General features: G+C 38.2%; 1 protein-coding gene across 1 annotated transcript in view; it reads right to left on the reverse strand.

Annotated features, from left to right (window-relative positions):
* Positions 1-17,976, reverse strand: part of LOC122662184 (U3 small nucleolar RNA-associated protein 25) — a 90,710-nt gene that overhangs the window by 8,123 nt on the left and 64,611 nt on the right. The window contains exons 10-18 of the mRNA XM_043857754.1: positions 17,795-17,875; positions 10,163-10,368; positions 9,903-9,975; positions 9,406-9,465; positions 9,238-9,276; positions 9,057-9,145; positions 8,693-8,757; positions 963-1,009; positions 804-863 (exon numbers count right to left, since the gene is read on the reverse strand). Coding sequence (XP_043713689.1) covers positions 804-863; positions 963-1,009; positions 8,693-8,757; positions 9,057-9,145; positions 9,238-9,276; positions 9,406-9,465; positions 9,903-9,975; positions 10,163-10,368; positions 17,795-17,875 — 720 coding nt within the window. The remainder of the gene's footprint in view (positions 1-803; positions 864-962; positions 1,010-8,692; positions 8,758-9,056; positions 9,146-9,237; positions 9,277-9,405; positions 9,466-9,902; positions 9,976-10,162; positions 10,369-17,794; positions 17,876-17,976) is intronic.

Below are 17,976 nucleotides of genomic sequence, written 5' to 3' on the forward strand. Positions count from 1 at the left end.
CTAGATCCAGTGCAGAGACAGAGTATCGGGCTATGGCACCTGTCACATGTGAGTTGATATGGGTGAAGCAGTTGTTGGCTGAACTTGGGGCTTGCAGATGTGTCTCCTATGCAGTTGTTGTGTGATAATCAAGTTGCTGTCCACATTGCGTCAAATCCAGTGTTCCATGAAAGAACGAAGCACATTGAAGTCGATTGCCATTTTGTTCGATAGAAGCTACAACAGACTTATTTCTCCACAGCATGTTCACATAGGAGAACAACTTGCAGATGCGTTTACGAAATCTCTAGGAAGCGGGAGGACTGATTATATTTGTAACAAGCTGGGCATGATTAACATCTATGCTCCAGCTTGAGGGTGAGTGTTAGGAAATACAGGGTATCGGGATTAGCGCCAGGGTAGTTAGCGCTAATCCTGATATGCCTTTGGGTGCCTATTATTTTTTTACTTTATCGTTTGCTTTTCCTGTTTTGCCATTGACTTGTTATTATATATTGAATGGAAGTGGGGAGTCTAACCTAACAGCTGTGACTCCCTGGAGTTGCAGTGATAACTCTCTTCTTCTTCTTCTTCTTCTCCTTCTTTTATTCTTTACAATGCACAAACGGAAGTGTAGAATAAGGTTAAAATTTGGTGTTGTTCAACTTTAACCTTTCCATTCCAGGTGCTACATGAAGAAGCTATTAATTTCATAGTTGAAAGTACTGAACAACAGAAAACATTCATTAAAATCAAACCTTGTTTAGATCAACATACATTCACATTTAATAGCAATAGAGAGATATCTAAACAAGAAAACATACCTGCCGTACTTGAAGTAATACTTTTGGAAGAACACCTTTATAGTCGCATATCAACTTCACCTGCAAAATAGAAACAAATGAAAATCAAAGAATGCTGTCTCTACTGGAAGGAAGAATAATTAATACAAAGTTAAAAGACGAGCAAAACATTTTGCTCACCTTTCCTTGGTAACTAACACAATGGTGGTTGAACAATGCATTGATGTCTGAACATTGAAAACAAAAATGTGGAATAATTTCAGAAGGGAATTACAGCATCAAAACTAAAAGTCAAAAAAGTAAACATCATGTGGCAAAAGTCATGAGCTACAAGGTTGAAACTGGGAGATAAGAATCAAAATTTTTCCAAGAATTAGCAAATACAAAAAACAAAAGGAAATAAAGAGAAAAAAGAGAAACAACTTCATAAACTAAATCCCAGTTAACGTAAGAATCCTCATTGAAGAGAGAGATCTGGAAACGAGATGCGCAATGTAGGCTGAGACTTCGGATCTCGTTCCATTAATTTTTTGTTTCTCCTGGATAGTGGGTTCCTCCCCTGCTGATGGCCCAGCCGAAGGTGGTGGGTGGGGCTTTGCTGTGCTTTTATGTTTCTTATTTCTGATGTCTTTCTAGACCCAGCTTGTATCTTGTTATCTTCTTTTTTTACTCTCTTCTTTTAATATACATGTTCCTTTTAGCAAGAGTGAGAGATCTGGAACCTGAAATGTCACAAAAGGCTCCAGAAAACTCCATACCATGGAAGGTTATCAAAGACATCATCTTAAAAGTCTATTTTATTTAACCAAACTGCCTCCACAGACTCTTCTGTATGAACCCAAACTTTTTAAACCAACATTTAAGTGAGAAAACAAAAGACCCAAAACCAAACTTGAAGCAAAAATCATTCAAGGTAAACCCGAAACTATAAAATTAAGACAGGTTACTGGTCAATAATAACATACCCAATAATCCCTTAGGTTGGGCAGTGGAGTTGTAGAGTCTGCTGCCCATTGGATTTTGTTGAAATAAAATTTGGATGGATCCTCATTATGAAATCCAGGCCCATCTGGCAATCTGGCATTGGGGAGGTATAAGGTCTACGTTCTGGTGCTGTGATGGGAGCATACTCTGGTCTGATTGGGATCGACAAATCAGTGTTAGCTGAGTTGCTTTCATTGGGATGGGCTGGGCATATGTCTTGAGAGAGGGCTCCTCCAACATTATGGTGGAAGGTTCATTGCTTGGGTATCATTAGATAGGGAAGGACCTTTGAGACTTGCTCATGTCAATAGACACATAGAGCCTATTGCTCACATTTGAAGTCCTTGTTCCAAAATGGAACTAGGATCTTCAAATGACATAGCGAATCGTTTGGCCAAACAAGGGGTGGGAAAATTTTCTGGTGGTTTGGACATGCTCTTGCAGAACCAGGTTAGCCTCTCTTTTTTGTTGCTTGATGTCAGTCAGTCATGGTGGGAGGCCTTGTGAATATGTTTGTACAGTTCCTTTGTACAAACAATGATTTTTGTTATATATCAGAAAAAAAAGAAAAATCCTGACATCAGATGCACTCTACGTCAGAATCCTGACCAAGACTCAGGTGGAAACTTTGGATTTCCAGCAAATTTTCCTTCATTTTTTTTAATGTCCTCAAACTGCCTATGTATCCCCACCATCATGGTTTACTCAATCCAGGAGTTAATATATATAACAAGTGGTTCAATGTTTATATCCGATGAAGGGAAGATGTTGCCAAGCTTGGAGAATAATCCCCAGTGTGTGTGACTTATTAGGAACTCAAGGTGTGATTGCTTAGGCCCATCATCATAACCTTCTCTTCTCTGAATTTATGCCTCTTCTGCAATCTATGCTGCTCCTATACAAACTTCACTGTTGATTGCCTCTAAACTAAACCTTAATTTTCGATCAATTCAATGTATTTTTGTTCACCCCATATTACTATATTAGAAATTTGGTTGTTCTACAATAGCCATCACCTATAGTGGAAGCCGTCGCATGGATAGGGACTTTAAATCAGAAATTCATCAATCCAATGGGACAATAGATGTGTAATGTGTAATTATACAGAAGATGAAGCTTAATCTCAATTTCTAAGGTGACAGCTGCTGTTTGGACTTGGGAGACATTACTAGGACGTGTTAAATGGCTCTTTTTCTGAGACTAATAATCCATATCTTTGGTCCTAGATGAATAATATTACTGATATGCTATCTTTACCAATTCTCGGGGTTTGTAAGAAGATGAAGAACAGTCTTCAGACGATATAACTCAACAGCTCTGTAATAAAATTAAAGGGAAAGAAGGAGAAAGAGAGGAGAAGAAGAAGTGCAGCAACAAGTTGGGAGTCACGGCCGTATGAAGGCCTGCCCCAAAACATTCAATATATTAAAACTATCAATAGGGTAAACAGCAAAAGACTAAAACACCCCTAAGAGGGAAATCGTGAATTAGCTCTAGCACTAATTCACAACTTCCCTCCCCCTTTCACGACAACTTCTAACACTCCCCCTCAAGTTGGAGCATATATGTTAATCATGCCCAGTTTGTTACAAATATAATCTACTCTCACACTCCCCAAAGACTTTGTAAACAAATCAGCAAGTTGCTCCCTGGTTTGAACATGACGAGGAGAAATAATCCCTTGCTGCAGCTTTTCACGAACAAAATGACAGTCAATCTCAATGTGTTTCGTTCTCACATGAAACACAAGATTAGTAGAAATATGAATGCCCCCTGATTATCACACCATAATAACATAGGAGAATCATCACTAAACCCAAGTTCTGTCATCAACTGTTTAATCCACATCAGCTCACAAGTGCCATGTGGCATAGCACGATACTCCGACTCTGCACTGGACCGAGCTACAACGGTTTGTTTCTTGCTCTTCTATGAAACAAGATTTCCTCCAACAAACACACAGTAACCTGAAGTAGATCTTCGATCAACTAGAGACCCTGCCCAGTTAGCTTCACTAAAACCTTAAACCTCCCATGACCATGATCAGTATATAGAAGACCACATGCTGGAGCTTTCTTGACATAGCGCAAAACCCTTATAACCGCTCCCAATGACACGTCCGAGGAGAGGACATAAACTGACTCAGTACACTAACAGAAAAGGAGATGCCAGGCCTAGTCACAGTCAAATAGTTGAGTTTCCCTACAAGTCTCCGATACTTCTCTGGATCATTAAGGATATAACCATCATCTGCAATTAGTTTCGAATTAGGATCCATAGGAGTATCCAAAGGTTTAGATCCCAGTAACCCTGTCTCTGAAAGCCAGTCAAGAACATACTTCCGCTGTGAGAGCGAAATCCCTTTCCTTGATTGAGCTACCTCAATACCCAAGAAATATTTCAGACGTTCCAGGTCCTTAGTCTGAAATTGTTGTTCCAAATGTGTCTTCAAGCTCTCAATACCTGAAGAATCATCTCCTGTGATAACAACATCATCTACATAAACTATCCAAAATATCCACCTTGCATCAGAATGCCGGAAAAACACGAGTGATCACTCTCAGACCGAGTAAGTCTTAACTCCAACACAGCATCTGAAAATCGACCAAACCACGCCCTTGGCGACTGTTTCAGCCCATACAATGATTTCTTCATCCTACACACCTTACTAGACTCCCCCTGAGCAACAAAACTAGGAGGTTGCTCCATATACACTTCCTCATGGAGATCACCATGCAAGAAAGCATTCTTGACGTCTAACTGAACAAAGGCCAATGGTATGTAGCAGCCAAAGAAATGAAAATGCGAACAAAAGCAAGTTTCGCAACAGGAGAAAAGGTATCCAAGTAGTCTATACCATAGACTTGGGCATATCCCTTAGCAACAAGACGGGCCTTCAACCAAGCCACAGACCCATCAGGATTAACTTTCACCACAAATATCCAATGACAACCAATGGCGGACTTACCCGAGGGTAAGGAAACAAGGTCCCATGTCTGATTGTCCTTCAGTGCAGATAATTCCTCAGTCATAGCAAGCTCTCCACCTAGGGTCAGGCAAGGCTTCTGCAATAGACTTAGGAATAGGATGACGTTCAAGAGTAGACAAACAAGCAACAAAAGTAGAGGACAAACCAGTATAGGAAACAAAGTTAGAGATAGGATGTTGGGTACAACTCCGAACACCCTTACAAAAAGCAATAGGGACATCTAAATAAAAAATAACAGGAATAGGAGGCGAAGAGGAGGTACCTATTAGAGGATCCGGATCTCGAGGTGAAGAAGACGAGGTAGAGGTAGCTAACTGGGTGCTATATTTGTCATAAGCTGGAAAGCGAGTTGTCGGCTCGTCGGATGACCAACAGTGGAACACAACAGATGGCTTAGTAGGAGGCGACGCTACTGGCAAAGGATCCTAGGAAAGAGAAGAATACTCGAAAATAGAGACGGGCAGATCATCGTCCAAATCTGAAAAAGGCAGCAAAGACTCAACAAACGGAGTGGACTCAAAGAATTTAACATCAACTGTAACAAAAAATTTCTTTAAATCAAAAGAATAGCAACGATAACCCTTTTGAGTTTTAGAATACCCCACAAAAAGACATTTAAGAGCCCTTGGATCCAACTTAGAGCGACTAGGACGATGATCCTTAATAAAACAAACACTCCCAAATACACGAGGAGGTAAAGCAAACAAAGGTTGAGAAGGAAACAACAAAGAATATGGAATACCCCCACACAAAACTGAAGATCGTAGACGGTTAATACGATAACATGCGGTCAAAACTGCATCAACCGAAAAAATTTAGCCACTTTCATCTCAAACAAAAGAGAACGAATGACTTCCATTAAATGTCTGTTTTTCCTCTCGGCCACACCATTTTGTTGAGGTGTGTCTGTACAAGAGGACTGATGAATGATGCCATGCTAAACCATAAATGTAGTAAAAGGAGCAGAAAAGTATTCTTTAGCATTATCACTACGAAGAACTTTTAATGAAGTATTAAACTGATTCTAAATTTCAAGAACAAAAGCACAAAAAATGGAGAATAACTCAAAACAATTATTCATTAAATAAATCCAGGTAACTCTGGAATAATCATCAACAAATGTAGCAAAGTAACGAAAGCCCAACTGAGAAACAACCGGACAAGGGCCCCATACATCAGAATGAACTACAGAAAAAAGGTGGGCAGCCTGTTTATTGACTCTTGAGGGATAACTTACACGGTGAAGTTTCCCAAACTGACACGACTCACAATTAAGACTAGACAAAGATTTAAAACGACTATCTAAAACTTTCAAACTCTCCAAGGAATGATGACCCAAACGACAATGAATCTAATGAGGAAGCGCCACACTCGAACATGCCACCGCTGATGTATCTTCAAGTAGATACAACCCCCCAGATTCACAACCTCTACCAATCGTTTTCTTCGACTTGAGATCCTGAAATACACAATAGCTAGGGAAAAAAGTGATAGAACACTTATGAGCTTTGGTGAATTTGTGAACAGACAACAAATTAAATGGAAACTTCGGAAAATAAGAAACAGAGGATAATGACAAAGACGAGATAGCATGCACAGTGCCTATACCCCGAACCTGAGCTAAAGACCCATCAGCTAACGCAACATTTGAAGAAGACTCACGAAATGAAGAAAAAATACCTGAAACCCCAGTCATATGATCTGAAGCACCTGAATCAATGATCCGGGGATGAGAAGTGGATGAAAGGCATGCAGTAGCATTACCTGTCTGAACAAGAGTAGCAGGGGAGAACTGAGATGACTGGGAACTCTGAAACTGAGTAAAGCGCTCATAATCTTCATCAGACATCATCACAGTCTTACCCTCAAGATTGGAGGGAGAGGGAACACCCGAATCACTACTAGCCGAGTTGGCAAATTGAGGTGTTTTACCATGTAGTTTCCAACAAAAACGCTGAATATGGTCAAGCCTACCACAATGATGACAAGTCCTCACCTGTCTTGAAGTCTCTGAAGCACTAGAAATGGGAGCTTTACTAGTGCCAGTTCCACGACCACGATCACCACCACCACTATTACCTGTCCCACCATTAGAGCCACGGTTTGGTGGAAAAGAAGCAAGAGCAGAATTTTCAGCATTGTTGGGTTCTTGGCTGATCTCACGGGAAGCATGTAAAACTCGAGAAAAAGTTTCCGAAAGAGTGGTGATCTTATCTCCACCAAGATCTGAGACCTCACCGACTCAAATTCCTTACGAAGTCCACCCAAAAATACCATAACAGCAAGTTGTTCTCACTGGTTTTGCATCGCTTGCACATCCAATGAAATAGGAAGGACAGAATTCAGCTCCTCATACAAACATTTGAAGTTAGCAAAATATTGAGTGACATTGAGATTCTTTTGATCCACTTTATAGAAAGCCTGGGAAAGATCATATATACGTGATAGGTTGTCCTGTCCAGAGTACAAGATATTCAAATATTCCCATAATTCCTTAACTGTATCAATATGAGTCACCAAGTCTGCAATCAGATTTTCCATTAAATTCAGCATCTGGCTCAAAATCCGTGCATCGACAATGTCCCATGATGTATCATCAACAGGTTTCGATTTTGTCAAATGATCTTGTTGATCACGGCCAATCAAACCACCTTCTTCCATTGCTGGAAAATTGATATTCCCTCTAACTTGCGATCAATAATACGATGAAAAGACGAAAGCTCAGTCACCGTAGTCTTGGTCTCAACCATTCTTACTAATTCAGATAATCTTCAAATAGCAGAGACAGCCAAAGAACAATCCACCAAATAATCCCAATTTTAAAAAAATCGAGAATCACCCCCAAAGTATAACACAACTCAAAGTACAAAATCACGATAAAAAATATATATATATATATCGTGAATACTCCCAATGTCGCTGAGTTCAAACACTCACTCCATCAACCTTCACGTCCCACAACAACTCATCAAAATCATCCAAAAATAGACCTAGTTCTTCATAAAATCATGAACTAGTCTCTAAACAAAAAACAAAGACAGCATAGGGTGCTGCACCCCTTCAACCGAAAGACTGAATAGTCTACAACTTGATTGGTTTGTAGAAGCCACCTTCAGCCGCTGTAAAACCTCGATCAAAAGAGAACAATGGATCTCTGGAAGTCGTGAACCAGTCCCTATCAATCCAGCTCTGATACCATGTAATAAAATTAAAGAGAAAGAAGGAGAAAGACAGGAGAAGAAGAAGTGCTGCAACAAGTTGGGAGTCACGGCCGTATGAAGTCCTGCCCCAAAACATTCAATATATTAAAACTATCAATAGGGTAAACAGCAAAAGACTAAAACACCCCTAAGAGGGAAATCGTGAATTAGCTCTAGTGTTAATTCACGACTTCCCTCCCCCTTTCACGACAACTTCTAACAAGCTCCAACAAAAATGTGGGCACATCAGGATTATTATTGCCTTTTGACTTGGGAATTTGTTTTTCCCCTTTGTTCAAACTGTAGTACTCTACACAAAATTGTTACAGAGTCAATAATATTAGTTCTTATGAACGAAAAACAAGCAGCAGATCAATGACTCCAGTTGATCTTATTTTTGAAAACTCAAATTAAATTTGTAATGGATCAGGATATTCATTTGTGTAAGTGTATAAACAGTGGTGGTGCGTAGTCTCTTGGATTTAGATTACTAAAATGAGTATACATCAGGTTCAGAACTTAGCCACAAGAAGTACTTTGAATTTCAGATGAGATTTTTTGTTGTTTCCTTTTGCTTTAAAGTGAGTTGAATCAACAAAATGAGCAGCAAATGCAAATTATGCTCATGTTTGGTTTATTTGGAAGTTCATAAAGCAGACATGAAAGATGGTTCAATGCTTTGAGAAATCCATTCACTATAAAAGTAAGAACTTCATGGAAATTTAGAATTTTCTCACCTGGGTTTATAAAGGAACCTAAAATTATTGTTTGTCGATAAAATCGTGCATGTCCATCCAGATACCTTAACACGAATAAGATTTGTTAGGATAATGAAAAATCAACTCAATCAAATCATCGTCTTCAAAGCAATGCTTTTTGAAGCCTGGATCAGAAGCGCAGTGGCCAGGCATCATGGTTGAACCATTTAATTTGGTCCTGTCATCCAGCAGATTCAGTCGAGACTCCAAACCCTAAACACTGCTTCAAAGAAAATCTATTTATGCCAATAGCAGACATAGGACTTTTCTTTTAGAGTGGGGCATAAAATAATGGTTACTTTGAAGTAAATCTCAAATATGCAGCTAAACAATCCTAACATACCAGTGTCTAATGCGCATAACGTCAGTACCATGCTGCTTAGAGGGTATACGGTTCAATTGTTCAACTACGGAATTCACATGTGACCAATTCTGCAAATTTTTCATAAAACAAAGCCAAAGAACTTGTTTCTCATTTCAATTTAGAGAGAATAAAAACCAAATAAAGCTCTCAAGTCTCGTACCTGCATGGCTATCACATCTGCATGATCAATAATCAGTACCTACTCATGGAAAGAAAACCATCACCTTTAACAAACGTGAACATAATATGCTGGTATGGATAAACTTACTAAATTAGTAATCCCTAAAAGCCATCGAAAGCAATACCAAAGATAGAACAAGTCACACACCTCTATAGAGGAAAGATAATCAACATCTTTATCCTTCTCAATCTCAGCCTCCCCAATTTTCTGAAAAGTACAAATAATCACCTCAAATTCCAGATACATATTTGTTAAGAATGTTAATAAAGGAGAATATTATCATTCTTCCCCTCCACCCATTAATCAAACTGCGAAAGACAGATGACAGTTTGGATTGAAAATACTGTTACTTCTTTTGTGTTTCATTAAAGAGAATTTGATATAAGCTGATATTAAGGAAAAAGAAAATTGCAAAACAGAGTGCCATCATTATAAATGGAAACATACCCACACATGTGAAACAAGTAATCAAACATATTAGATTATTAGGACCCTGTTCCAAGAATAAGTTTTGTGAACTGAAGATGGTCCAGGTAGCCCTACAGCAACCAAACCAGAAAAATAGCACTGGAAATAAAGCTACAATACTCCCCATTGATAAAACTACCACCATAGAATCTGAAGTACATAAAGAAGCAACTTACAGTAATTAGCGCAAGAGGTGAAGCAACAAGCATGTCTGAGGAGTAGAAATCACTATACAGCTTTATGCTTTTCCTATAAGAACAATACAAAATATGTAATATGTAACTTTTTTAAACAACTACAATAATAATATTTATTACAGATTACTAATAAAAGAAAGTGTTCCCTCAGGATAGTGCTTAGATTACTTCTGACCATAAATGAGGAAATTTAAGCACTTTAGATAATCAATGTACCGAAGCTAAGAAGTAATTTTTACCTAGTAAACTTGATGCCAAGAATAAAGTGGTCATTGTTGTTCCCACCAAAAAGGGCTTGAAAATCTGAAGGCTTGGATGACTTCTGAGGCTTTGAATTTTCATCATGATGAAAATTTTCTAGTGACTTATTCTTGTCATCATCACTCTCTTTATCCTCCCCAGTTCCAAACTCATCAATGAAACGATCCATGTGCTCCACATTAACCTAGGAAAATCATCACAGATGTGCTCAAAAGAGGTTAAAGCATTATCAACAGTATTCTAAATCAGATATCACACCAATGATAACAATGTTGATATTTATATGCGTGCTTTATCATCAGCATAAGAGCAAATGCAGTAAGAAGTCGTGGCCTCATTGAGTAGGGCATCAAGTGATCAAACAGGTTGAATGTAGCCTACGTTTGTATCAGCTCTGAGCCAGGAAATTATCCAACTCAGATCTGTACATCCGGACTAGATCCGCCACAGCACCTATGCTATGGTTGGGGAGATCCAGTCCTCATTCATCATTATAACATCCCTTCACTCCTAGACAAATCTACACATAATGCCAAACAAAGGACCTGTTATAGTTTCTGAATTTTGTTTCTGTGAATGAAATACCAAGGATCCATGATGCCGAGACAGGCAGGACTGCTGGACCGTCTATGTGGAGAAATGTATGGATCAGATCTTTTCCTGATTGGAAGTTTGGACCTCCATGGTGGTTCCTCATCATCTTTATTGGAGGAAATGTAGTTACTTGGCGTAGTAAGAAACAACTGGTGGTTCTGCAAATGTAGAGTATACCATGAAAAATGGTGGATGTGAACTATTATGGCTGAAAACCTTATATTTTAAATGAAACAAGGGTTCCATAAACGATGAACTTATATTTTGAGTATCAGACAAGTAGGACATGATTGAAATTCATGCACCGACGTGACTAAGGATAACAGTAGAAGTCAGATTTGTGAGCTGACAAGTAGGACACGATTGAAATCTATGCACCGATTTAAGCCAAGCATTGAGATCTAAATATGGGTACTATTCAAATGATGTCTTGCATAATTTTGTATTTTTTCTATGTTAAAAGATTATAAAATAAATATGGGGAATTGAGTGGCACAATTCTTTCCTCTCCTTATTCACAGATTTTTTTTTCTGGGCGAATGCATTTACAGGTTTAAGTATCTGAATAATAACTGGACCCACTAAAGAACTTAATTCTCCTTCCCACCACATGTACCATTGCAACAAGGATTTCTAAACTACTGTCTCCCATTGATCTTGGATTCAAAGAAGAATCTCCAGGAACTTGGACAGAAGTTTGAGTTGGGATTGCTTTGCCAGATCAGCAATGACTTTGTGACGATTCTCTCTTTACTCTCCAGCCCTACCAAGAGCACAAAAAGCTGGGATTGTGAAAATCAAGAAATTTTAGCAAACCAACAGCCTTCAACTTATACAGTTGCCAGTATTCAAAATTTGGACAGAAACCATTGAGATTTAGCAAAATATTTCAAAGTTGAGTTGGAAGGCAAGCTCAAACTGGTTATACCCTATCTCTACAATCTTTTGCTCAAAATAAGCAAAGACATTTGGGCAAATTTTCCAAAATTTTGGTTGAACTCCGTTGAAATGGCCGAAAAGTCACATTGCCTATACTACCTGTTTTCAACCATTCTCAAAGGTTGAATAAGATGATGACCTGTATTAAGAAGTCTGCCAAGGATGTGCTTAGGGAAGCGAAGGATAGTCGTCAGGCCCTTAGGGAGACTTGGTGGTGGAATGATGAGATCCAAGCAGCCATTAAGACCAAAAAAGATTATTTTAAGACATGGCAAATGGCTAAAAACAGAGGATAAAAAAGAGATATAATGATGCCAGAAACAAAGCTAGGAAGATTGTGGGGTTGACTAAAGCGAAGAAATATGAGGATCTTTATACCAACCTAAACACTAAAGAAGGGGAAAAAGCTATTTATAAGATAGCTAAGACAAGAGAAAGGAAGAGTAGAGATTTTGATCAGGTGAGGTGCATCAAGAGTGTTGACAGAAGAGTGTTGGTGAGGGATGAGGACATTGTGAAGAGATGGGATGAGTATATTTGTGACCTACTAAATGGAGATAGGTCGAGTAGAAATGACCCGGACGATTACATTCTTCAGCAAGACACCACACATCATAGACATGTAAGAAAGATTACAGTGACAAAAGTTAAAGAAGCCTTAAGAAAGATGAAAAAGCAAGACTCCAGGCCCAAATGAGATTCCAATAGAAGCGTGGAAAACCCTTGGAGTAATGCAGACCCAGAGGGGATTTGCTATGATGGGCTTCACAGAGAGAACAATAGAAGAATTAGAAGGAGGGGAAGAGGGAACTCACATTCACACACACTCACGCAAAGCTTCACTAATAAAATCTCATTAATCGAATTTGAGTTCTCATAACACGGTTACATCTATTTAAATAAAAGAAACCCAACAAGAAAGGAAACTAACTCTAACTTGGAAACTCAAAGGAATAATTTTCAAAGGAATAATGAAACTAAATCCTAGTAGCTTTCTAAAACTGAAATAAGAATCTTATGTAGCTGACCCAAACAATTAAAAGACATAAAATAAATAACTAATTACTAAACTAATTCCAACCCTTGTTGGACCAAAAACCATTGGACCGGTTCTGTTTGGGTTAGGGTCTCCAAATCCTATCATGTAGGTCCAACCAGCCAAGTGATATTGCATCATGGAGGTTGAGGGGTTTGTTGGTCAACCAATTTGTTTAACAAGATTATGAATACTAGGAAGATGCCAGATGAGTGGAGGAGAAGCATTGTAGTCCCAATCTACAAAAACAAAAGTGATATCAAAAGCTGCAACAACTATAGAAGCATAAAGTTTACGAGTCACACTATGAAACTTTAGGAGAAGGTTATTGAAGCCCGTTTGAGAAGAGAGACTCATATCTCAGTTAACCAATTTGGCTTTATGGCAGGTAGATCCACAACAGAAGCTATCTACTTATTGAGTAGGCTCATGGAAAGATATAGAGATAGTAAGAAGGATCTCCATATTGTCTTTATTGACCTGAAAAAAGCTTATGACCGAGTCCCTATAGATTTAATCCGGCATGTTCTAGTGATGAGAGGAGTTTCGAGTAAATATGTGGATGTAAATAAAGATGTGTGAAGGCGTGGTGACTAGTGTGAGATCTATGGGAGGTCAAGGAAAGGAATTCCCAATTACGATTGGGTTACACCAGGGATCAGCCCTAGGCCCTTACCTATTTGCGCTTATCATGGACAGTCTAACCAAGAACATTCAAGACATGGTCCCGCAGTGTATGCTCTTCGCTGATGATATTGTTTTAGTGGAAGAAACGAAAGAAGAGATTAACTCTAATTTAGAGCTTTGGAGGTCAACCTTGGAAACAAGAGGCTTTAAGATTAGTAGAACAAAGAAGGAGTATATGATGTGTAATTTTAGTCACACCATGATGGATATTGATATACTGCAAATTGAGGAAAGACAGATACTGCAAAGTGACTATTTTAGATATTTGGGGCCAATCATAAGTAAAGAAGGTGCATAGAGGATGATGTTTCACAGAATTAAAGTGCGATGGATGAAGTGGAGAGGTGCATCAGGAGTTTTGTGTGATCGACGAATTCCTTTAAAGCATAAAGGAAAGTTCCATAAGACTGTTGTACGACCTGCTATTATGTATGGGGAAGAATGTTGGGCAGTTAAGAAGTGTCATGTTGATAACCTATGTGTAGCAGAGATGAGGATGTTAAGATGGATGTGTGGAAAAACAAGGAAGGATAAAGTACGGAATGAACGAATTAGAGCGGCCTTGGGAGTTGCCCCGATCATGGACAAGCTCCGAGAGAGTCGTTTAAAGTGGTATGGCCATATTCAATGGAGGCCTAGGGACGTCCCAGGAAGGAGGAGTGATAAGATTCTGACTAAAGGAGCTAAAAAAGCTAGGTACAGGCCTAAAATGACCATAGGAGAAGTGGTGAGGAAGGACATGCATAGTCTAGGTCTTGTACCAAGTATGACCTTAGATAGAGCTTATTGGAGGGCAAGGATGTAGCAGACCCCATTTAGCTGAGATTCTTCTGATGTGTTGGGTTGTGCCTCTTTCCTCTTACTTTCTTTCATCTTTCATTTCTCTTCTCTTTCCCTATCCCTCTTTTCCCATCTTTTCTTTCCCTTTTTTTTTGGTTAGTTTTCCTTACTTTGTTTTGTTTGGATCCATGTAGTCGACCCCATTAAGTTGGGATAAGGCTGAGTTTGTTATTGTTGTTGTCCTCAAAGGAAGGACTTCTCCTAAAAGCTGAAAAAACCTCTATTTGACCCTCTTTATTCTCAAACATAGTTGTCAATGTGACCCAAGGCCTTTGGGGGGGGGGGGGGGGACTGGACGCCAAGGCTTCCCAAAAGGCATCCAGTTTAGTACTTCCGACACATCGTTTTTTCATTCTTTTCTTCTGAGGTTGTGTACAACAACCAACACCGCACAAGCCTGGGCTGGGCCTACCCTCATCCCTAGAGGAGACAACGAACAAGATCTTAATCTTTCCCTTTCCTATATATTTAGTAAAAACTAACCTGCAAGCCCCACATTGAACTAGGCTTCCAGGCTTTGCCTCATTATGCACCTCTTTGTCATTCATAGAACTTACTCCCATTTTCTGTTCTGGTTCTGGACCTACCCGGCCCAGGGAGCAGCCGTCTAAGTGCCGTGCAGTTTTGCTTGGCTTGGGCTTACCCGAATGAAGAAAAGAAGGACCGGCTTATGAGTAAGTAGTACTAGTCTGTTGGTAGGTAGGGTAAAGTTGTTGAGGGGGAAGCCTGCCCTTTAAAATAAGTGCTGGATGCCTTGACAACTATGTTTGAGAATAAAGAGGAGGCACCAGATTTGAAACCTAGACTAACATAAAAACATGATTTGCACCATATTTGAAGGGATTTGAGAAGATTTTGAAGAGATCTTGAACTTCACTTCAACAAAAAGGTAAGAGCCCAAATAACCCAGTTTTCTTTGACTTTTACATTAAGATTGAAGTTATAATCTGACAAGTACATTAAAAAAAAAACAAAAATGATTTATGATTTCCACCCGCCCTCCAAATGCATAATCACATGACAAATTGCAAAATGACAGAGGAAAAATTAGCGAAACCCATTTATCCAAAAAGCAAAATAGCCGTTGATATACTGCATTAGAGTTTTATAATTATGTCACGAACACTGGACAAATATATAAATTGGTTGGGTTTAATTTTTCATAGGAAAACTAATTTAAGGTTTAGAAAAATATTTACAAAATTAAGAATAATGAAAAATTTTCGGTATTTGCATAGTTTCTTATTAAGCATGAAATCATGGAAACTTATTAGGCCATGATCAATGTTAGTTTTGCTATTTTCTGCATATAGCAATACTTTTTGAGATTATTTGAAATTTATGAATAAAAAAAGAAATAGATATTTTTCAGAAAATATGAGAATTAGTGGATAATGCAATCACTGCCAAAACACTATGATCAAGCAATGTTGGGTGATATGCCTCATTTTTTTAGAGTAACCCGATGTTCTAATTCCAATCAGAATTGTCAAAATTTAGTGAGATATTACGGTCTCACTAGGAATCAATTCCAAAACATAGGGTAAATGGTGAAATTTCATGCACGCATTCCTTTAGCTAAAACACTAATTCTCTAGTCATTTCAACTCATTTCAATATCTTTCATCAAAGCAACGTCAAATCACCAAAATTGATGAAATTTTCTCTAGATCCTATTTCAAGGCACTTTTTCCCCCAAAAAATGGTGGAATTGTGATTTTCCCAACTCATTTCACTCTTCAACATTACCAACAAGAAGACTAAAAGGAGATTTGAAATGGATTTGGGGGGTTTTTCTGGCAAAAGTGGCAAGTCCAAAAATAAGCACTTTTATCTCAAATTTGATGTATGATTACAATTCAAATGCATGAATAACTAAAGAATTTCATGCATTTGAGGGGGAAAAGAGAAAAGGAAGAAGGTTGACTTTGCATGTATTTAGAGCTAAAAAGAGCAGATATTTTGGGAAAATACATTTTTCTGAAAAATTAGCTTAAGAAAACTTCAAATATTAACCACAATAAGCCAATCACAAACTGATTTTTCAGTCAATTGCACTGGGTATGCCTTTTTTACAAATATATCCTTGCAACTGCACCAAATGCAGATAAACTGGATAAAATTCAGAAAAATGTCAGGATGTGCCTAGTCCGCTGTACAAATTAAGGCCTGCCAAGTGCCAATGATACCCTACTGCATTAAGCTTCCCAAAAATATATGGATCACATTCCTCCCAGAATTCTCTTGTTGGGGCCATTCTATTTTCTGTTTTCATTAACAGCAGTTGTCTAGAGAAACCAAAAAAGGGCCCTAGTTGAAGCCAAAGACCAACCAACATATAGTAAAGCTGGCTGGAAAAATAATGCCTAAGAACTCAAAGATTCAAAATCCAAGAATGCCAATATACTGCGGCATAGTACTAAATCTCGCGAAATCTTGGTCGAGATCTCGAATATTTCAAGTATCTCGACCTGACCAAAACGAAACACAAGCTCGAATAAAAAAAATAAAAAACTCAGTTGAAATTTCGACTATCTCGGGATATCTCGAGACAAAATCAAAATCTCGCAAGAAATCGAGATTCTTTTTTCAAAAGTAGCTTTATAAATACCAAAACTCGACCGAGACTTAACAAACTCTGGTTTTTTTGGGTTTTTTTCTCCTCGTTCATCTCGGTCGTTTCTTCTCCCATACTATAGCGTGGCATTCATTTGTCCTACAGGCGGAGAACAATGCACGTCGGCTCCATTGGACTATGAGTGGGGTCGATTCTGGACGTTGGAGTAATTATTATTAGAATATTTGTAAACATTTGAGTCACTAGATGACTACTTGACTTGTATACTATTGGGGATATTGTCATATTGATATCATCTTCTTAACTTGTTATTTACTTATTGTACTTAATATTATGACTTATGAGTCATTCACTTTATGTTTCCAACTTCCAAGTCAATTTACTTGTTTAAATTGCTTATTAATCATTAATTTATTATGTCCTCTAGTACTTAAAGTCTTAAAGAATGTGTATGTGTAATTAACTAAGTTATACATTAGGATTCGACCGTACATTGCCAATCAATGGTGAAAATCCAATTGGGTGACTATTTTTGCAATTCGAACATTTAAATGTGTTTATATAGCCTAAAATAGGGTTTCCATGAAGTTTCAGGCCTTAACTTGGCCTAAAACCCACCGAAATGACCTACCAAAACATAACAGAAAAATGCAAAATTTTGACCGAAATATCCGAAATTTCGGATATTTCGGTCAGCCTCGGTCAGCCTGAAACGAGTTTTCGAACTATGAATATACATCAACAATGATCTACCCTTAGTTGGGAAGAAAATTTTTGTGGTACTTTTAGATGAAGGAGCCATAAGTAGAACCCTCTCAAGCAAGCAGAAATCTGGTTGAAGCTATAATTCATTAGAAGAATAATTTTAATCTACACCTTTTTATAGAATTGATAGTTAAAATACAATAAGTAAAATACAAGAGAAGGTAGCCATACTTTATTTTTTGATGGAGTCAAATTTATTATCCTCTTAACAACCCGAAGTGCAATACTCGCAAGGGGCAGTAGTATCAGTACCTGTAAAGAGCATCGAAGACAAGTATTAATAATTAAAATGAGCAGAATGTGTTCATATATCATAACATAACCAATATCGTAAAAATTATCTTTAGCAGCTA

Source organism: Telopea speciosissima, chromosome 5 (genome assembly GCF_018873765.1).
Source record: "Telopea speciosissima isolate NSW1024214 ecotype Mountain lineage chromosome 5, Tspe_v1, whole genome shotgun sequence".
NCBI classification, from domain to species: domain Eukaryota; kingdom Viridiplantae; phylum Streptophyta; class Magnoliopsida; order Proteales; family Proteaceae; genus Telopea; species Telopea speciosissima.